At 31.9% G+C, this 22731-nt stretch overlaps 1 protein-coding gene across 1 annotated transcript; it reads left to right on the top strand.

Annotated features, from left to right (window-relative positions):
• The first annotated feature begins 13671 nt into the window (after window positions 1-13671).
• On the top strand, window positions 13672-20351 carry LOC123713104 (spondin-2-like). The gene is made up of 7 exons (XM_045666604.1): window positions 13672-13991; window positions 16872-17083; window positions 17325-17429; window positions 17663-17842; window positions 18946-19190; window positions 19631-19779; window positions 20135-20351. The coding sequence occupies exons 1-7, from the start codon at window positions 13820-13822 to the stop codon at window positions 20326-20328; spliced, it is 1257 nt and encodes a 418-aa protein (XP_045522560.1). The 5' UTR covers window positions 13672-13819; the 3' UTR covers window positions 20329-20351.
• The last annotated feature ends 2380 nt before the right edge of the window (window positions 20352-22731 follow it).

Below are 22731 nucleotides of genomic sequence, written 5' to 3'. Positions count from 1 at the left end.
GCAAAGTTGGATTTATAAGGCTGGTATTATTAACGCATAAGGCGTTTTAATCAATATAGAATCTGAGGTGAAATAATCTTTGAAAATATATGTTAATTCAAATTGTAATAGCTAATTAACCAATGTACTTTCATCAATAATTATAGAGGTTTTTTTGTTAAAAATAAGGTTGATCAGACAATCACACAAATACATATCTGCGTCTACCGTCTACGAATTTTCGGTTCAACAACCAAATTAATTTCAACGCCAAAGGTCCGCAGGCTAGATTCAGGATTGAGTGACGCGGTTTCCAATCGAATACGCTCGTGACATACAGCAGTCATATTTAGCTAAAAGTCTCGACTACGAATCTTAGACACGAGTTTAAGAAGGCCTCGTTTTTGTAACAGAAAACCCATGTAACATCACTAAACTTCGTACTGATTCCACTTAAGATTCCTTTCCGTAAATTAAATGGAAAGCAGACGTGAATATGGAGAAAGTGCATTTAAATATGCAAGACACAGCTGTAACGCCTGGTTAGAATCAGTGGCTTTCCAAGATGCTTTTACGTGAAAACCCTTTGAATTTAAAGTATCGTACTTATACATAAAGGAAGGGAATTCCCAGGGCGTTGCACTGGTGCATAGAATTATAATTTCATTTTATTAGTACGAATACATAATGATTTAAACAAGTGGGATTAACATAAAACCGAAATTTAAATATATCTGGCATATAGGTCTCTAACGTATGGGATAAAACACTGAGACTTAACGGAGATAGTAAAACATGTAAGTAAATAATTTAAGCGGTTGAAGAATAAAAAAAATTCTCATAAGAATTGCATACAATTACTGAGAAACAATATGTAAAACTAAGATTAATAATTAGAGAGCACAGATGTAGGTATATAAAATAACAAAACAAAACAGCGACAAAAATGTGGGTAGACATAATAAACTCGATCAGTCAACTAAGCAAAACATAGAACATTTTGCGAATGTGATTTTTTACTCTATGTGTCATTGATGGCATAGTCTAATATAGCAAGTTTATATTTATTTTATTAGAAAATTTTAATTTTGGATTATTGTTCTATTTATATATTTTGGGTGTTAAATATATGGTTTATAAAACATTTTAAGTATTGGATTTTATTTAAACGTTCATAAATAGTCATAAAAAATAATAATAAAAAACATTACATATTGTACTTACATTTTAAAGGTTGTAAACATACAATAGGCAAGGAAACGTTGAGATACAATATTCATTTTGGTTAATCTTATACATAATATACTTCTACGAGCACTAGCGTTTAAACTAGGCCTAGCCTGTATCTTAATCGCTAGTTCTTTCCAGGGTCAATAAGAAATCGGTTAAGTTGTATGTCATGAGATGTTTATTAAACTATATGAGGGTAGAATCTATTTAAGTTGTTGCAATGGATTAGACCGTAGTAAGTGTGAACTTCGACAAAGATCTTTAAGTATTGTGGATGAGGAATTTGAATACGAGGTATGAATTTAGTGTTTATTTAGGTAAGTATGTAAACTAATATTTATTGATAAGATTTTCTATTTAAATTAAATTTTAAACAATATAACAGACTGAAGTTAGAATTTATTGTTTTATATTACCATTGAAGTAATTATCACATATTTGAATATATTACAGAATCACGGTAAATCATCCGAAGTTTTACAGTCTACCCAATTAAGGTTGTACTCAAACCTTGAAATTTGATTTATTAATATAATTAAACGTAATCAGCTTATTCGCATAAAAACTGTAATTCATCTAAACTTCGATATACGTGTTTTAATTTTCATAAATTTTGATGAGGGTGATCTAAAATATTACGTCGGCCGATCGTCACATTTTGATTCACTTGTACTTTGTTTCGCTCGGGTTACGCTGGATGCATTTTTATTTTGATTATCGTTTTGCTAATTATAATCACTATTAGTTACGTGCTCAATGTTATATTAGTTGAGTTAATGTTTCCGTAAAGGCAAAGTATTAGTAGTATATTATCAGTCTAACCTCTCATATTGTTCCCAAACGGTTTTTTTTAAATTTTCCCAATATCCTAACGATGTTAAGATGCCTCTCGTGTTAAGAATATAAAGGAATAATATATGTACTCAGGGCCTATTATTTTAATACAAAATTGTGTATCAACGGCAACTCAAACCTACCGTTGTTTGTGGTACTCTACCAACCATGGCTATTTTCCTGTTTACCTAAAACTACATAAGAAGAAGTTACGATCAGCTAGTATGTCTATAAATAGATATACATATAAAATGTAGTTAGTTATCTGATACGTAAAGTTTCTCTGAAATAGTTCTCCGTCCAAGAAGCTCTTATCTTGTACATTAACTTCGATAGTAGTTAAAGCTAATATGAACTTAAGAATTTAAGTACAGTTATCTGTATGTAACGTAATAGAAATTAACAAAATTGTTTAAAGTTTGTAAGGCCATTAAGAGTCGAGAATGTAAAACTATGTTGATTTGTATAATTGTCACTTTTCAACAGCACCTCCATTGTCCAACCACAGACTCGCGACAAGATTCACTTTCCCATTTGACCAATCACAATCAAAAAGAAAAGCGCCATCGTTTTTGCAATTTATATTGTCACTTTGTTTACCTAGTATTTTTCTCACGAGGCGTCAATGCCTTCCGAACTGTTCGTAAGCAATGAAATTGCAATGCCAATCCATTAACTCAAGAAATTAAATAAAATTAATTTGTAATAAATAAAAGAATAAAAAAATATAGACATGTTGCGTTATTTTAAAACAACAACACAAGCTGCAAGAGACGCACAAAATGGAGGTGCTTCATCGGCCTATAATCATAACTTTAAAACTCCCTTTTAAACTTAAAAATCAGTTAATTCTGTTGGACATCGAAAAATAGCTATCAAACAATTTCCAGTTTTCCCAGGCAAAAGTTTAGGTCAGTGGTCTCAGGAGGCCGCGATTTACGACAACTTCTACAACACATTATGGTTTTGAATTTATCGTCTAGAATCGAACCCAAGAATTATTTGATTTATTACTTAGTTAAACGTATTAGATAGATTTTGTGTATCGTATTTGTTCTACAAACTATTTTAAAATGGTTACCATCAGTAGTGATACCTACAATTTAGGGCTACAATCAGTACGACGACGTCATACCTTGAATGCGTGTTTAGTCAGAATCAGTGTTTCTGTGGTTCAATTAGTCGAGAATCCTTTCTTTAGATTGGATGAACATTGTACTGTTCATCCAATTTGTATTTTATCTGCTATTATATCTATGTTTAGAATTCGAATCGTCGACGACCAATCAATCCGTGCGGCTTGATCTCTTGGCGTTGCGTAGAGATGTTGGGTATCTCTGCATCTTCTACCGCATTCACCATGGGGAGTGTTCAGAAGAGATGTTCGGTCTAATACCCGCAGCTGAGTTCATTATCGGACGTCAAGGCAAAATACCATCCGTATCACCTCGACGTCCGTCGTTGCACAACTGAGCGTTTTCTAAGGCAGTTTTTGTCACCACTATGTGGAACCAGCTGCCCACTGAAGTATTTCCGAACCAATTCAATTTAGGGTCTTTCAAGAAGAGAGCGTACCAATTCTTAAAAGGCCGGCATCGCACTTGCGAGCCTTCTGGCAATGTGAGTGTCCATGGGCGGCGGTATCACTTAACATTAGGTGAGCCTCCTGCCCGTTTGCCTCCTATTACATAAAAAAGGTATAATTTAGTTTAAATTCTTACAGCAATGACTAAAGTTAGGGAATGACTATAATGTTCGTTTGAGTAGATAATTTTAAGTTTAATAAATTATCATCTCCTAGTTAACTTTAAGTTAGAAAACTTCGTTCGTAAGTTAAAATTTAGCCACGGTTAACCGGTGGGTTAAGTTTAGCTTGAGTGCTAAGTTGGCAGGTCCACTACGTATAAGTCGATTCAGCTAAGTTTTAATTTTATTATAGCAAAGTTTGTGTGATGTCAAAGTAAGGATCTAATACATGACTTTCATAGTCTTAAACTTTAGTATAGTGAATTTCTCCAAGCTTTATTACGCCAAATAGTCGTACAACGAACTCATTCTTAGCGAAATGCATTCAGTTCCTATAAAAAAATATTATAGTATCAGACCTTAAGAAGCTTAAAGTTAAACCACCATTAAAATATTATATTTGCGTGCTGCGATGCGAAATACTTAAAGCTCGTACGTGCCAACCGAAAAAAGTTGCGAGTGTTCTTTTCTATGTATAATAATAATGGCCTGTAATTCATATACATTTAAACACGTTTCTATTTCAAACTTCTTTTACGTATCTGTGTGCCCTTTTTTGGCAAAAGCCTCCTACTTCCCGTCATTCCTCTCTGCACTGTGCAATGTAACACCTGCTGGTTCTTTAATTTGGTCCATACAACTTCTAAGCTGTTTAGTACTTTTTAATAATAATAACATTACCATCTACATTCATGATAAGTCCATTTATTAATTAAAGTGTTAGTAACGATAACAAAAGCTTAGTTTTTAGAATGAGTAAATACAAAATTTTCAGGAGAACTATTTACTTTCGTAACCCTGCGGATCCTCTCACTGCAGCTGCACTGCAGATAGGGCAAGTCCTACAAGGCTATCATTTCCAAAAAATTTTTGGAACTACCCGCCACACCATATGTAATATATGAATCCTGAATTGCGACAAGTTGAATATTACGCAATTACAACCATCAGATACAGAGACGCCAACCTGAGGAGCTCCTAATTTAAAGTTTAGCAGTAATTTACTTAAAGAATATACTACACTTTATCTTTAGTGAATGTTTTTTTTTTCTTTATAATACTTTTCATAACCTCTATCCATTCATAATTAACATTCCACTAACAAGGTATTTAACGGAGAAATGAATGAAAAATAATGCTTCGCAATAAAAAACCATTAGTTTCGCGGCGCTCGCAACACCATTCATAATTAATTCAGAGTTATATTGATGGCAACACTGGTAAATAAATTAGGTGCACCGTCGACCGCGAAACAGGTGTTGCCAGATATCGTCCAGTGAATAATTATTGTAAACATGAAAAAAGAATGTCTATTATTCGAACAAGCTTATTAGAGAAAGTTAATTTAACGATTTTTAAATTAGGTCATATTTATATTACAGGTGAGTGGAAATGCCTGTTTGTATTAAAACATTCGTCTCCAGTCAAATGCATAATTTCTGTGTATATAGACTATAGTCTGAAATTGAATATATATGTATCTATATATATTTTAAATACCTCAGATAATTTTTACGTAATATAATGACGTAGTAACAATAAAATTGAAGCTATATACTTAATATTTTTAAATAAGTTTAGTTCCTTGAAACAAATACACCAAAATGAACTTTTGAAACATTAGTCTAACATAACCGCATTAAATTAACCTACTTATTTAACAAAAAGCAATATTTCTCGTGGCTTAACTTAAATAATTAAAACTTGCAGATAAAACGTGCGAAAGATTTATGTACAAAAAAGTCGAAAGTAAAAAGTGGTTGCATGTTGGGTCGGTGGAGAGCTCCATTTCCATTATTTAAGTTAATTAAATATCTTTCTGTTACTAAAACTAGCTTGTGCGCAATTTCATTTTTAAACAGCTTTACGAGCACTATAGTGCCGTAAACGTACCCAAGTGTAAACTTAGGTTTTACATTGTTGTCAACATGTGTGTCGGTATTTCAAAACGCCTTAAACAATATATACGAGCTAAGGCTGAACATTTTGCTCACTCAGGTTTTCGTAGTCTCTCATAAGTCTAGCACAGTATTTCTATTCAAATCATTAATATTAATCATACTTTATCAATCTACAAAAAAAAACATGGCGATTAAAAGGTGGAGAGTTTATTGCCAGTTCTTCTCCTCCGTACGCCCTTGATTTGAGAACTGGCAGTAAATGTAAAATTAGAAGCATTTAATGTATATTTCTTGTTTTGACGTTCATAAGTGTACATTGTGTAACCTATATATGAATAAATTATTTTTGACTTTGACTTCAATTTGTAAATTATTTAAGCATCAGACTCAGGAACCGTACATTTTGGTCCTTCGAGCCTTTGTACGTGAGCGATTAATAAGAAGTAAGTGTGTGGTTTTTAGCCACGCATTTAACATTTTCTTAGCATAGATCCAACTGTTCATTCATAATGCAAAGCATATTGGATCATAATACCTGTTATCTTTTCCAAGAGCTAGTACGTTTTATTTTCAATACTAAAAACGATTTTTATAATCGTAAATTTTGACTGACACTCATACATACCACGTTCAAAATTATGGAGGCTAACTTCATACTACCAAATATAACAAACATTTAACGTTTCAGTCCTGGAGTGCCCGTCAAAATGGCGTCCATCTTATAAATCTAACTGGCATTTCATTCTGAGATAACACGATGTCGGCCTTTCTCAAACAATTTACAATTATGCGAATGTTACATGATTGTTACAGTATAATGTAATTTATTACACTAATACCGTTTTAGTCCCGTTTGTTTACTTTAATGTAGAGTGATGAAAGTTTTCATGATGCTTATTTTATAATAGTTTGCGCTAACAAATTCCAATAAAAACCCTCGTTGATTGTTCGAAAATAGATAATATGAAATTTAGATTTTACGTTACTGTGAGACCATAGCCTCGCAAGATTATGTGCCGAATTTTTTAAAGACAATTCGCGTTCACACTATAAAATTCAAAAACAATGAAGTCTATCTCTCTTCTGAAAACCAAAGATGTAGGTTTAAATGGACCTATTTCACAAATCTTTTATTTGCCTGATATTGAAACTTGAACCAAACTAGTTATAGTCTTAAAGTATACACGAATTTATTATATAATTCCACAATTCTCGAATATACATTTCTCATCGCCGTCACATATCAACATCCCTTGGAGCACAAAGGTTTAACAACTTGAACTAAAACTTATGTCCAAGTTGCTTCAACTATTCTGAAATGTAGGACGTTTCACTAACTATGGATCTTCAAAACCTGAGCGACCAATTTAACATGACTAGTAAACTATTCTTACGTAAAAGCCTAAATAGAGTAAATATATAATACAAACTCACGCTTCAACACAATACTGTTGTTAACAAAATGTATTAAAGTTTAAATCACGATAAGATAAAATTTATGTGGTTTTCATTAAATAAGTTATGCTCTAGACAGCAAAATTCGTTAATGTCTGAAGAAAACGAGATTAAATACATTGTAATGAGTAGTCTCAATAAATATTTCTTCAAGCGCATAATTTGTAACACAACGGTCGCGCGCTTGTGCCCTGGCTTTCTTTTGATTTTCGTTTTATGTACATGAACCATTACAAAAATAAAAACATAGTACATATATACTAAGAAATATGAGCAGCATTGGTTTTAGCGTGCCACTCTCATCCCTGAGGTCGTAGACTCAATACCCGGCTGTGCCCCAATGGACTTTCTTTCTATGTGCCCATTTAACTTTGGCTGAAACCGTGAAGGAAAACATTGTCAGGAAACCGGCTTGCTTTAGACCCAAAAAGCCGACTGTGTGTTAGGCACAGAAGGCTGATCATTCACTTACCTATTAAATTAACAAATGATCATGAAACAGATACAGAAATCTGAGGCCCAGACCTAAAAAGTTTGTAGCGCCATTGATTTATTTATTTATTTATACTAAGAAAAATGATGTGTGTGGCACAGAAAACTTTTTCTGACATCAGAAAATGTCTGCAAAGGGGCAATAGCTTTTCTTACCTCAACAAGTATTTTAAACATCCATTGTTGTTACTTACAAGCCCTTTTCAGTATCTTATCAAACACAAGTGCTATTGGAAGAAAGGCTTCAAAATTCATACACTTTAGACCGACAGCCGATCAAGAATTACGCGCGATGGGGCGTTAAAAATAAAAAGACGTTGAGCCTTTGACAGTTTGTGAGGTCACGTTTCGGTAATGTCAATGTTTACAGACCATTACAACATAATCCGAGATGGTTTGAGTTTTAACCGATGACCTATAGATTTGGATAAGTTTGAAATGGTATTGAGTGAATAGACGCATAGTAATTTGAGAGCAAAACCATAATGAGAAAACCGGCATGCTATGGACCCACAATTTCAACGGCCTGTGTAAGACACAAAAAATCTGATCACCTACGAGAAAAAACAAATGATCACGAAACAGATGCAGAAATCGGAGTTCCAGAGGTAAAAGGTTGTAGCTCCACTGGTGTTGTTTTATATGCCAGCCGATCCGTTTATATATATATATATATATAGATAGATAGATATATTTCTTAGTTATTTTAAACAGGATAGCGTAAAATATAGTAATGACTATTAATGGTAAGACATAAACGAGTACTATTGTACTAGAGCCAACAATTTAGTACTCATACTTATGTACATACAAATATAATGTAACGCATTCATCTGGAAAAAATATTGATATCTGAGAACAAGAAGAAAAGTTGGCAGGTATAGTTAATGTTACATATAAGCATTAAATTAAAATTTTCGTGAATATTCGATTATTAATAATAATTTACGGTATAAGTTAGTTCGACAAATTTTCCATCCCATTCGATAGTTTCAGACTAATGGCGCTAACGCGTTTTCAATATTGTTTTCTACTTATCTCTTATCCTTGTTAAAGCCTCTGTGTTGCTGTTTTATTTCGTTCACTCGAGATAAATTAATAATCTGTAACAATAAGTAGAATATTTTGTTTTGATCGCTATGTATTCGGCGACTGTTTAACATTCATCTTTAATGTCAACAAAAACTTCAGTGTATATCGTACCGAAATAATATTTTTTCGTCAGGATCTGGAATCAGGAATTTAGACAAAAGCTACATTACCTTATGTTCTAAAAAGCGATTGGTCAAAACTCTCTGCTAAATCATATCGAAATATATTTAAACGGCTGACGTGTCAACAATTTGCTATACAATAGGACCGACTAATTGCCAATTATTCCGTGTTTACGTATTTACAATCCTTTGTACTCTTATTCTATAGCGACGAGCCCCTACGTCACATCTATTTTAATTGTTACTCCGTTATATTAGATTATGAATAAATAGTAATATTGTAAGAAAACACTTTTGTACCGGATTGAAGCTATGTATTATTATAAACTTATAATTAATGTGTAAAAGCTATGTTAACCAAAGACAATATTAAATAGTAATATTGTTACTAGTTAATTTGAACATCAACGCAACTACTCAACTATTAGAGATAACACTTAGGTAATATAAATTTTCGTATATAAAAAATTAATATCATAAATAAATATTAGTTGTTCTTGGAGCTAATAGCTCCCACATGTATATTTTGCTATCGAAATATACTTCGTGTTTCTTGCGTCCAACTTTGAAGACATATTGATCGAGGTCCTTGACAACTCCATTCCACCAACGCAGCCTCAGTCTACGGGATTTTATCTTGCCACCGGGTTCTGTGTATGAGATCTTTCGTCCGCGTTTTGGTGGGTACAGTGTCATACATATACTTTTTATGGTTTCGTAAATAATCGTACAACATCAACAATCTAATTTTGCTAAAATTCTACGTACAGACATCGTATCGTATCGCATAGTATAGATTTCATTTTGCAATCAAACCTTTCCTCGTATGACAATCATGTCAAATAAATTATCGGCATGTTGAATTTATTATAGGAATTTATTAGAGTTTGAACTGGGATCAATTTTATGATTTTTAAAGCTAATGGATTGCCTTAATTGATTGGATTTGAAATGCGATTACAGATTTTCGGAATTCTCTTTTTTATGTGTATTTTTAAGCGGATTAAAATTACTTTCGGTAGTCATTTTCCAATAGGTTTAAGCTTAAAATAGTGTTTTTGAAATAGTTTCGTACTTATTTAAAATGAATACGTTTTTCCAAAAAAGTTTGTCTCTGATACTTTTTCTTCGCCTTCTAACTTTAATACCTAAATAATTTAGTTTCCGTTAGGCAACTTCATAACTATTTAAATTTATACAAGAGTTTAAGAGTAATACCCTTTCTACAAATACACTCGTACACTCTTGAAAATAATGAGCTAATCATTCGAAAACAAACAGTGAGTCTTACTTTATAGTGTTATACCTTACTTATCGCAAATTAAATTTGATTATAAATTTGATTACATTTTCACGCAGGTAAATAATGTCTTGCAAAATTTGTTTTTTATTGTTTGTCTTGTTTTATTTCGTCCTTAAACAGACTCAATCTCAATAAATTAATATTTAGTATTTAAAACATTTCATATAAATAATGCTTTGTCCTTTCACGTAGTTTGTTCACGAAGCACCTCCCGCGCTCTGCTAACATTTTCACAGATTAAATTCTTCAGTGACGACCGTAGTTTGTGCAAGAATTTCATCACTCTCCTATTTTAATATTATATTTAAGTTGATACAACATTTTTGTGCGAGTCTAATTGTATTTATACAACCATGTACACCATGGACGGAAATAATTTTATCAAAATACTGAACTAAAGAGAACAGAAAATTTCTATATTTGTATGAAAAATTTCTCACGAAAGTTAATTTTCAACTAAAGTATGAACTTGTTCAAATTTTCATTTCGAGACGTAAACCTCCTTTGCGATGGGCATCTCGAAAGTTTTTTAATCTCGAAGAATGGCCTCGCAAACTGTTTCTTATTTTAGGCAAAATTTTAATAAATCACTACTGTATTATTAATAAAATCTTTAAATACAGTGCTAAGTTTTGTAAAAACAATTAGTAAAATCCACGTTGTCTCTAGACAAGAATCCTATGTGGCCTAGCGGTGTTAAAGTTTAAATTATTAATACACCACATTATCACTAATAAGGTATGCACAAGAGTCAAGAGGCTTTGATTGATTTTTATAAGTTTTGACAAAAGCACGGAGCAGAATAAATAGCCTGTTTATAAATGTCATATAACAAAATATAGCCTATATTACTCAGAGATAATGTAGTAAATGTTTTAAATTGTTCCAATACATTATGTAATGCTACTGTATAGGTGTGATGTGCTGGTATAAGGGTTTGTGATCTCACTGGCTCATGAACAATCCGCGTCAACCGCTATTTCCACCGTATTCTGTACCCAGAATGGATATTTGTACTGGCCCGAGAAGGACTACAACGAGCAACTCTGGGATCGCTGCTGATAAACCTTGATAAGCCAGCAGTTCAAGCGACGATAGGCGAACTAGATAAGCCTAACATGAGGCAAAGAGAGGCGAAATGCAAAACTCAAAACCAGCGAGCTCACAGTGGACGCCCTTTGCACCATCCTGAGGTCCTAGAACTATAAGTCAAATAAAGTAAGTACAATACAAAAATATAAATCTTTCCCGTTTATGTATAATAATAATGTATTTATACTTCGATGTTCCATGTAAAGGGATTTACATACAGGGAAAGTTTAGTTAAAAAAAACCTTTTTAAAATTTAAATTTAAGACGCATATGTACAAATATGTAGATAGAAAATTTTAAATATAATGAATAGTACTACAAAGGAGCAGTATATGTATTTACAGTGAGAACAAAAACAAAAGAGGGTTTTGTACGCACGAACCACCATAAATCATTTTAACAGAAGAGTAGAAACGGTAATTCTTTGATATTATGTAAAGGAAATAAAGATATTGTTCCGACACATAATGTTCCCCAGGATCATTTTGACCCAGACGTGGGTCAGCCGTTGATTGATGGAACATGGTTTTAATCGTTGCATGACGGGTTAAAATTCTTTATTCGATATGATGGGTCAACGTTGATATACGTTGGAAAATAATTGCTTTATAATGTGTTTCATTTAACTGGAATTATTGACGTAGACAATATAACGTCCAGGTTACGTTAAATTTCATAAAATTCACAGATTTTCTCGTTTACACGGCGTTATTTAATTTTCATTATTTTCTTTAAAGCTCGCATACAGTCGCATAGAACGTAGAAGTGGTTGAAGTTTGTACTGCTCAGTTAAACCAATACTGGTTTATTAATTTAATTGTTAGTAATCTTACAGCTAACATACATAAAAGAAAACACTTAGACAATACAGAAAGCCAAAACAGATTACATAGATAAACAATATATATGAAACAGAAAACAAGTAAGTACATTAATAGAAAAAAAAATATTTTAAAAAAAATTAATTTTTTATATTGAAATTTAACACTTGATTAGCTTTAATTGTTAATAAAAGCAGCATTTATAACAGGAACAAAAGAACGACAAACAAAATACACAAATTTTGCCGTAAGAATGTTTTCTTCAAACCTGTGTTGTGTTTTACATTACATCGACATTATTTTTGTTGTTCACAACTTTGTAGATAACAAAACGAACAAATAATCGTCTTTATATAAACCAACGCTGCCCTAGGATAGAAAAATACCATGAGTTTATTCAAAATGTATGAAGTAATTTTTTTTATCAAAACGCATCAATAACTTACGTTTATACGTTACCACTTTTTATGAACTCTATTGCGTGTAATAAAAATTGACTGTTTTTGTTTTACCTTTTCAGAGAGCCGTAGAAACCTTTTCAATCAAGTACGTACAATCAATCAATCAGCACGGGCATTCGATCCGGGTTAAGTGTCCCTCAATAAAATCTGCAGGTAGCTTGACACCTGAGATCACTTAGTGGCTTCTTACTGATTTTAAGAACGTTTTAGGTTTAAGATACCTATTGTTAAAATTTATGGTAATATAAAATAATAGGTGATATTAAATGGTAATATAAACAATATTCTTCTTTATACCTACCAATCTAGACAAGCATCAAGCGTTTTATGAGTTATGAAAAAGCACTGGCACCGGCCGGCGTAATACGATTGTATATTGTCTTGCTTGAATGTAGACGTAAACAATACGACCTAATTTTTTTATACGCTATTTGTAACGGTTTAATTGACTGCCCTGACTTATTGTCGCTTTTACTTTTTCACACCCCTTCATCATACAATACAAGACAAACCCAACTATTCCAGATTCTTCGGTCTAATAAAAACTACTTACGTAACTCAGCCATGTATCGTATACTTTCAGATAGTAACACAAATTATCAGCAAATAGATATATTTAATGTGACTAAAGAATGCTTAAGAGTTTTTTAAATAAGAAGTATTTAAAAAACTCAGGTATATTTTCTTAATAATGGCTTTGTTATTCTTCCTTTATATTAAATATTTATTATAATAATCACTGAATCTTAGAACTTAGAAGTTATAATCAAGAATTTTGTATGAATTTGTACTTTGTTATATTTTTTGTATGAATAGGTAAAACTGTGCTTTATGTTTGAATGTGTATTCCGTTTTTGGCTTTTGTGTATAATGTAATTGTTTGAATATTGTTTAATGAGTAGCTGTAGGAATACTTTAATAAAATAAAAAAAATATATAATATAAGTTTGATGATAATTATACTTTGTACAAGGATTAATTGATTACGTATCTAACAGCACGTCTTAACCCAAGTGTGAATAACGGGTATTTGGATTAGCTGAAGCGAATGCTGAAAACGCCTTACATAAATACGAATCGTCGCCCACTGTTTATTTCTGTCCGGCCGGCAAAGGGGACTCAAAATAGAAAAGTCCACACTCTCTCTTCGGCCCCGTTGCACGCACGCGGAAATCGAACGAAATTAAAACACCACCAAAACATTTGGCTGTGTACAAAACCGTGAAATTAAAACGCTATTTCGTTACAGCAAATTGCAGTGTTCATATGAATTAGACGAGCGTTTGCTATCATGGCTCGACCGCTAGTGGCGGCCATCTTGTTTTTCGTAAACAGTTTGTGTTCCGCGTGTGATGTTGATATGGCTGTTTACAAAGTGTCAGTGAAGTTTTTATGGAGTGAGGAAAGTTTTCCAAAAGATTATCCGTTGTATCGACCCAAAGCTCAATGGTCGGCGCTTTTCGGTACGTTAGTTGGTTGCATGTGCAGTGGCGTATTATTAGATTTCGTAAATAGGACGCTGATTGCTACAATGACATTTATATAAAGCAAATCTTTATTGAGAGCACATTAATTAATGTCTTGAACATTACATCATAGTATCATTGTTAATATACAAATATGGAGCAGGTTTTACTATAAAAGGGGCTTTACAAAAACTAGATCACAAAAAAAAAGAAAACTAACTTAAAGTTTTTAAAACATTACAACACAACTAATACTAATATTAAGGAATGTAAACTAACCAATTGTTGTATGGATTAATAAATAAAGGTTTAATAATAATCAGATTGTTAATTATGATTTAATTAAATTATTTATAATTCGCACTTAAAGTTGCAAAATTTTATTTAAACTGAAGAAGCATGTTTAATATCTATTTTTAAAACTTCAAATTTTATTTACAAATATATATATATAATTTTATTTACATTTATATACCCTATGTGTATATGGTATCTGGGTATTTATGTAAGTATATGTGTAGCATTAATCAATGAATGTTTCCGTGCAAGCTGAAATATAATTGTTTACTGTAAAATGTAAGAGTTACAAAAGAATTTTTTACTATACACCTTACACTTAGTACAGTTCCGACTATCCTGAATGCCTAAAATAATATTGTCTTAAAATGTATAATTAGAAATTAATTAATCAATTAATTTATTACTTTATATACAAAACGATGCAACCCAGCTACGAATCTTACGAAATGTTACGGAATTACATAATGATTTTAAGATTAAGTAGCTTTAAGGTGAACATATTTATATTAAACACTGAATACAAAAGAACTGTATTAGTAGTATAGTAGCACGGCTATATTTTAGCAGTATGGTTTAACAGCAAGCACGAGAAACTGCAGCCAAAAGCCACTATATTTATTTTTTCGGCCAAACTTGATATAATTAGAACAATAGAAAACACAATAGGAGGTCGGAAATTTGAGGGGGAAAAGTTTTTCCTTTTATCTTACAGCTAAGTGACATTTTGTGGGCTCTCTTCAATCAGATAAAGATATATTTATTTGTCCTCAACAACCTTTTATACAAAGGAAATGAACGTTATCGCCTTTTTATTAATATATTCTTTCCAATTATTTCTGCGAACGTACAATGAGATATGAACAATAAATACTGTAGCTTATACATTATTTAGGTCATGACAAATTAAGAAACTTTTATATTTTACATTTAAATATTATTAGAATAATTGCTACTGAGTATCCTTATTGAATAAGCTTGTTTATAGAAATTTTGCTTGCTTGGCCGATAAATGTTCAATAATTTAATTTGGATAATGGAAAAGAAAATATGCGTATTTTATTCATATTTGGGTTAGTTATTCTTAAACGAAAATTCAGAAATTTATTCGTAGCCACTGTTTTATACACATTCAAATAATTGTTATTAATGGAGTAACTTTAGGAAATAATAATGATTTTCAGGCAGATTTAACCACGGTTACTTACGGCGACATGTCCAATGAGTATTTTTTTGTTTACATAGCAACTAAGACCAAACCTGCATTAAATAAAATTTAAATATAATCTACAATAAAATTAATTATTCACTTGATTACTATCATTATTAAGACTAGTCACGTAAACAAGAGTTATTATTTTACGTATCGAATTAAAAAAAAATCAATGTTATTTTTTTACCAGGGATTTGAACCGTCTTTAACATTAGACTCGTCACTTGATCCGTAACGTTCGCCAGTAAGAGTCCAGTTCCACGTAAAAACAAGTCATTAATTTTATCAACTCCAAACCAAATATAGTCTGTTGCAGAATTAGTATAGTATACTAGTAGGTAAATTTGAGACATTAATATTCAAGATGTCGTATATATAAATAAACACAAGTGTGATATGTAGAGAATGTTGAAAAATAGCATGGAATGTGTTTTTAAAATAAATATGTGTGAATGACACAACCGTCCCAGTAGACTTCCCACAGCAAGTTGTTTGCATAAAAATATTACACGAGAGAAAATATAAAAGATGTAGGATAATTCAATGTAAATCTGTATACAAAAACCTTTCTGCTAGCATCTAGTTTAATCTTTACGAAGAATTTTTTATTGATATGGCTTTAAACAGCTCACAACATATAGAATGGCGTAATATAAGCACCGTAAATATAAAATATCACATATTTGCAAATTTAACGATGAGAGTAGAAATGAAACTGGGTCTAATCAAAATTCGAAAAGACCCTTCTAACCGTATTAATTTTGTATGTTAGCCGCAATAACGGAAGTTGTCAAAAGTTCATAAAATATTCTTTAATAATATTTACGTACAGGAAGTTAGTTGGCCGGATGAGATATTAAACAGGCGTCACTATTATACTACTAATATATTTAATTAAAATTATTTGTATTACGTCATTACAAGTCGACTTGCAGGCTCTTTTAGGAGTTTCTCACATACCAAACTTATTGTACGATCATAATGGTTAATAATAGAATAATTTAAAATGTGGGCAGGTTAAGCTGGTCGAATTTTTTGACGTGTTTTCATTGACGGTCCGGTAACCCCTCTTTAATAGCCTCATCCGTGTCACGAAAAAAATAACTATTATTCCGTTGAAAATACAGGAGGCTGATCATTTGTCTATGAAGAAGAAAGATGAATGAAAAGAATGTAGAAAACTACTTTCCCCTAGCTTCACTTGTTTACGAATTCAAACTGCATATTATTACGAGGCTGTATAACTGTGCCGATTATATTATTATGTTTGCAATGCATTAGTTCTTAGTATCCCCAATTTGATTTTTGCGATATTACGTAATTATATTAACATTGGTTTAATAAATTCTTAAAATATGTTTTTACAGGACAATCACACAACTCATCATACAGTCTTTATCGCGTAGGTGAGGAGGCACCGCTAATTGTTCGTAACTTTGTCCAGTATGGCATACTGGACGCTTTAGTGAAAAGTGGTGATGAGGACCCGAGGATCTACGATCAGTTTTCAACACCACCAGTTGGTGAGGGAGTTGGTGAAGCTGAAAATATGGTGTTTCTAGATGGTGCACATACCATGGTAAGATTGTCTTTATTTATTTTTCATACTTGCTATAAGGCCCGATCATACTTTTGACAGCGTTGTGCTCTCTTTTACACATAGATATAACATAATATGCGGATACCAGTTTTCGCAACCTGTTTTTATTGGTGCAATGGGTTCGAGCGAAACACTTGCAGATCAATATTAATGTGCCTACTATGACTCAGTTTATTTATTATGTTACCAATATAATTAAAATAATGTTTTATGATTCCAGATATCTTTTATATGTCGTCTAATCCCTTCGCCAGACTGGTTTATCGGAGTTGACAGTCTCGATCTCTGTATTGATTCTTCTTGGGTCGATCAAATTACACTCGATGTAAGTATTTCCCTCGAAAATTAATTAAAACCTGAAGTTTATCTTTACATTAATTACATTCAGCTATGTACCGGTACAAAACATAATAAATAATACAACTTAACTAATTCTAGTACCGAAATGCTGCAGAATAATTTTTCATAATCGACATAACCATGTATGTTTTTGAATATTACAGAACTTTCAGGCAAACATAAATGTTTTATTCGATTATAATCTTTTTCCTAACGCAGCTCCAGCCCCTAGATGGCGGGGCAGCAAGTGGCCTCACCTTTACAGCACCTCGATGGAAAACATCACCTCCTGAACCAGTTTTCAGACATGGACCACGTTATCCTAATCATCCTGCAGCTGGTTTCTACTATCCTAACTTGAGAGAACTACCATCTATCGCAAATATTGAATTCACTAAGGTATAAAGCCCTATACTTCGATAATAACTAATTAAAATAGAGTAATTCTCTTCGCTTTTCGTGGAAAAAGGTATGCTTTCTGAATACTAATTGTTTTTAAAAACAATTTGTGAGCAAATTGAGCCAAAAAAAAGAATCGCTTAATGATACAAACATAGAAATTTATGCCTCTGTTTACAGTAGCGGATCTTAAATTTAATAATTGTCACAGATTGAATCGCTTTCCAATAACAGACACTTATTTCCATAGACATCATCTCACCTATTATTTATTAAATATATCGTAAACAATTAAGTTATAAAGACGTTTTCACGTTTACGATGAGCGTTCCAATAAATATTTCTCTTAACATAACAGAAAGCTAATCTTGGCTCTTCGCATCTAATACATAATTCAATAACACTTGGATGCGGGTAAATTAATAGGATTATTTGGAGTGCCTCTATAATATCAATGATACGTAATATACAATTCTATTACTGATAAGAACAAATATCGTTATAAGCTTCTGAAAGGAGAAGCATGTCTTGTGTCAATTAATAAAAACATTAGGTGAACGGTTTTATTGAAAATAAAGAATCGACTTATGTAGACAATGTACTAAAAGCTAAAAAATAATCCGGTAGGTCCTAGGTACCAGTATGAAACACCACTCTCCTGATCAATCTAGGGCATTGATCAGTCAAAAAAATATAATCGTTGGGCGTGAGAAATTTCTATCCAGTATGTTGATAGAAATTGTCCTGAATTTACAATAGTACCGAATGTATTAAATTATATTGTCATTAGAACTAAAGGTGTGTAATTTCAAGGTAAGGTGTCAAATTTTAATTACTAGATTTGACCCAAACAGCTAAATAGAACCGTTCAAAACCGTAAATTTACATTATTTTAAGCAAAAGTATACTAGCGATTCGCGGCAATATATTTTTATTATATATTTCATACATGTATACAAGCTTGAATTTAAGTATCATTTTGTTATAACTACATTTACAATGTATCTTTTACTCATAAAAATACCACTATTTAATGGTATTATAATTAATTTTTTGGTAATCTTTGTCTTTATATCTAGTAATATAACAATATGTTTTTAAAGGTAAAAGAATATTCGACCAAAGAACAAAACGATTTAGCCCGAAAGGAAATGCTTACAAGCCTAAAGTTAAAGGATAAAAAGAAGGGGTTGCCGAGAAGAAGAGTAAACCTTGTAGAGCAGTACGCGGAGATTTCAACCAAAAGCAACTTGGATCAGCTAATAGATCTGGAAGAAGATCCTGTTGGAACACCAAGAAATAATATAGCTGATAATAATGTTATTGTCGTTACAAGATCACCTTTAACGTAAGTAATTAAACGTTTAATTAGCCACCGGGAAATGATGTCTAGATTTAATATTAGAACTTTATGTCATTTGAGGGATAACATAATACGTGTGTCAAAGTCAATCCCACTGTGTCAATAATTTGTTGACAAGGGATTAGACACCACATACTTTTCTTGGCCGGTATTGATAACTACGTACAATTAGATTTTGGTAGATAGTAAAATTATGTATTGTACGCATCAAGAAATTACAGCTGGCAATGTCAGTCTCATATTTCAAAGTGGCAACGGCAGAAAAGTATGTGACACTGTATGTTCTTCTATAATTAAAAATGTTACAATATTTTCTACTATCTTCTATTTAACACTATTGAATACTTTTGGTAAGTCGGATAGCCTACCACAAAGCTACCACGCTGAAATAATATATATGAATTTATTAATATTAATACTTTCAGATCAACACCAGAGGAAGAGTTTGACAGTGGTCTCAAGAACATGGATGATGTAGTACTTGCAGTGGCACATGGCAGGAAGTTGGGACTAGGAAAACACCTACCAAGGCATTTCCGGTCGAGGTTACACCACGTAGTTAACAAAATACAACGTAAATAATAACTGGATATTAAAAATGATTTGTTAAATTACGCACAAGTAATTGTTACAGAACAAAGTAATTTAATAAATATATATTTAAGTAGAGTTACTAAGCTTAAAATTGTTATAAAGTTAACCTCACGATTTTATATTTAATAAGGTTAATTTAAATTTATTTCATATAAATTTGCTATAATTTTAGAATACTGTACACTAACCATTAAGTATCAGATATATAGCCTAGAAGCTCTTTATCGTATGATATGAGATTATCACTATGAACGAACAAAATCAAGCGTTAACTTGGAAGTAAAATGTACCAAGACTTTTTCGGCAGTTAATAAGTTTAAAACTCAAACTTTCAGCCAACGACTGTATTGTGTCGGAGTGGAGTGAATGGAGTCCTTGTTCAGTAACCTGTGGTTTCGGCGACAAGTTTAGAACGAGAACTGTGCTACGAGAGACAAGGGAAAAAGGCAGAGCATGTCCACCTCTTAACGATAGAACACATTGTGGAAATATCAACTCATGTGCGCACATAGATTATTTTGAATGGTGAATAAAATCATTTATCATCATTAATATTGTTTTTAAAGAATGTTCCTAGTTTGGATTCCTATTTATACTGAATTAAAAGCTTAAAATTAGTTACTATGGTCGAAGCATTACTGAAAATGTTCTTGCTTTGAAAAATACATATATGAAAAGAGATGCCATAACAACGCATGAGAATTCGAAGTAACAACGAATTTAGTTAACAATGCTTTGAACAGACAACAACCTGTGACGGACCTGACCTATTAAATTAAAATAAATAATGAAAGATATACATAGACAGCCTCACTATAAATTGTAGATTAAAGGTAATATCTAGTTTATCTACGTTCTGCTTGAACAATTTTCTAGAAAAAATATCGTAACTGGTAACCAAACACGCGATCTTCATTCACTTTATTATAAATCTAATAGAAGACTATTCTAAAGAATACAAAGATAGTTTCAGAGTAAAAACTTCATAATTTCCCCTTGTTCTTTAAGATAAATCTTTTAGTAACATACAAACGAAATCATTTGGAAGTTTATCCTTACCACGTTTTGGTCGTCTTTCATATTCGAAAGAGTTCGTAGTTTTTGTTAGAAATTATGTGATGGCGCATTTTTTCGATTACAGGAAGGGGAATAGTGAAATGTTAACATGAAATCGATGGTAGGGCCTTATTTGTATTCTATGCGGGCTCATCTCAGAATCAAGAAGTATGTGATTCGATTTCTATACCCCTTTACACTTATAGAGATGTTTATAAACAAAAAAATATTGTAACCGACTTTCCAGTGTCATAATTACGAATATTCCTTAAGCTGGTATAATTATATCCATCTAATTTTAGATATTAACAGATACATATTCTTTTGTAAGTTATAATAAAAGCATTGATTTTATTAACAAACAGCTCTATATAGTTATCTACTCAAACATAAGCATCTATTGAGGGTCTTAACACGAGTTATATAGTAAAATGTAACTTTCATACTTCACGTAAACCTTACTAAATAGACAATCTTATATGCCTTCATAACTTACCTTATTAACGCTGGGAAGTAATAGCTCTAATACGTACATCTACGCGGTATTAAGTAATTTCCATAGAGAATATAATCTGTAAGACATTTGCTAAATTGTAATTAAATTTTTGAAACTCTCTCCCCATCTGAGTTCTATCAGTTAGACTGGAAGTTGAAACGAAAAAACAGGATATGGTATCATTATTTATTTACACTTCGTAACCTTAAACATAAAAAGCAGGCCACATAGGTTATCAGGCAATGGACGGCCTAATCGCTAACAAGTGACATAGTCCAAGCATGCCTTGTCCAATACCAGGAGTGCATAAATAATCATTGTACGTGTGAAAGAAATGAAGATTAGCATTAAGAAGTATTTCGACAAATTTTCGACTTTTAAATTTTATGTGAAATACCAGAAAATACAGTCTATAACAAAAAAACAATATTTTGCTTTGCGCTTTAATTGCTTTTCTTACTATTTTAAAATTATCTCGCAAATTCGTTCTAATAGGTCGGGGCAAAGGTTTCTTTGCATTTCTTAAGAATATTCACAACATTTTTTAATATAGTTTATTTTAACTAAAGTATATAGGTACTATACTGTTCAATAACTTTTTGCCAGCTTGTAGGTAGGTACATGATCCCATTGCTATAAAAATGTTGGGGCTTCTACCGCGAACCGCTAATACCGCTAATAAAGAATCACAAATCGTGAGGTTCCCAAATATCGAGCTTTTTTGTCTACCCAGGTTTTTTCAAAAGCTCCAAAACTGTTTATGGTCAATTCCCACATCGCTACGTCGTAACTATTGATATGCCGATCTTGCTCCACTTTTTCAAAAATGCCATCCATTTTATCCGTAATAGTGCGACCAGAGCGACGCGCTTCTTTGACATAAAAATTTCCGGTTACGCTTAAACCAAATTTGTGCTACTCTCACAGATACTGCACTAGGTTCATAAACATAGCAATTTTGTTTCGCGGCTTGAACAAAGACTTAAAAAAGTTAAAAATACAACGTATTATTAACTTTTTTTTAAGTAAAATTATACTATATTTATATTTATATTACTATAATTATATTATTATCTTGACCGTACGAAAAATAAATAAAAATCATACACTTTCCTAATTTGAATTTGGAATAATCTTCTTTAAAATTTAAACTTTTAATGATACTAACTAGCCAGATTCAAATAGTATAGCCAAAGAGATTTCATTACCAGTTATCATACATTACATACATACTATAATGCGAAAAGACTTTTTGCCTAACCCTAATATTTTACGTTATTTAACTCATAGCTCGTAGCGCGATTTTATATGTTATAAATAATTGTAAAACAATAAACGCGTTTAATCCGATAACAGTATATCCGATATCTTTATCAATGT

The sequence above is a fragment of the Pieris brassicae genome, chromosome 8, assembly GCF_905147105.1.
Source record: "Pieris brassicae chromosome 8, ilPieBrab1.1, whole genome shotgun sequence".
Lineage (NCBI taxonomy): Eukaryota > Metazoa > Arthropoda > Insecta > Lepidoptera > Pieridae > Pieris > Pieris brassicae.
Note: the sequence above shows the minus strand (reverse complement) of the source record. Positions and strands in the feature narration are given on the sequence as shown.

Excerpts from the sequence above, each read along its gene's own strand:
- LOC123713104 (XM_045666604.1), top strand. The coding sequence starts at position 13,820 with ATGGCTCGACCGCTAGTGGCGGCCATCTTGTTTTTCGTAAACAGTTTG. Across the intron at positions 17,430-17,662 it reads TCGATCAAATTACACTCGAT|CTCCAGCCCCTAGATGGCGG; the intron begins GTAAGTATTTCC and ends TTCCTAACGCAG. Across the intron at positions 17,843-18,945 it reads CAAATATTGAATTCACTAAG|GTAAAAGAATATTCGACCAA; the intron begins GTATAAAGCCCT and ends ATGTTTTTAAAG.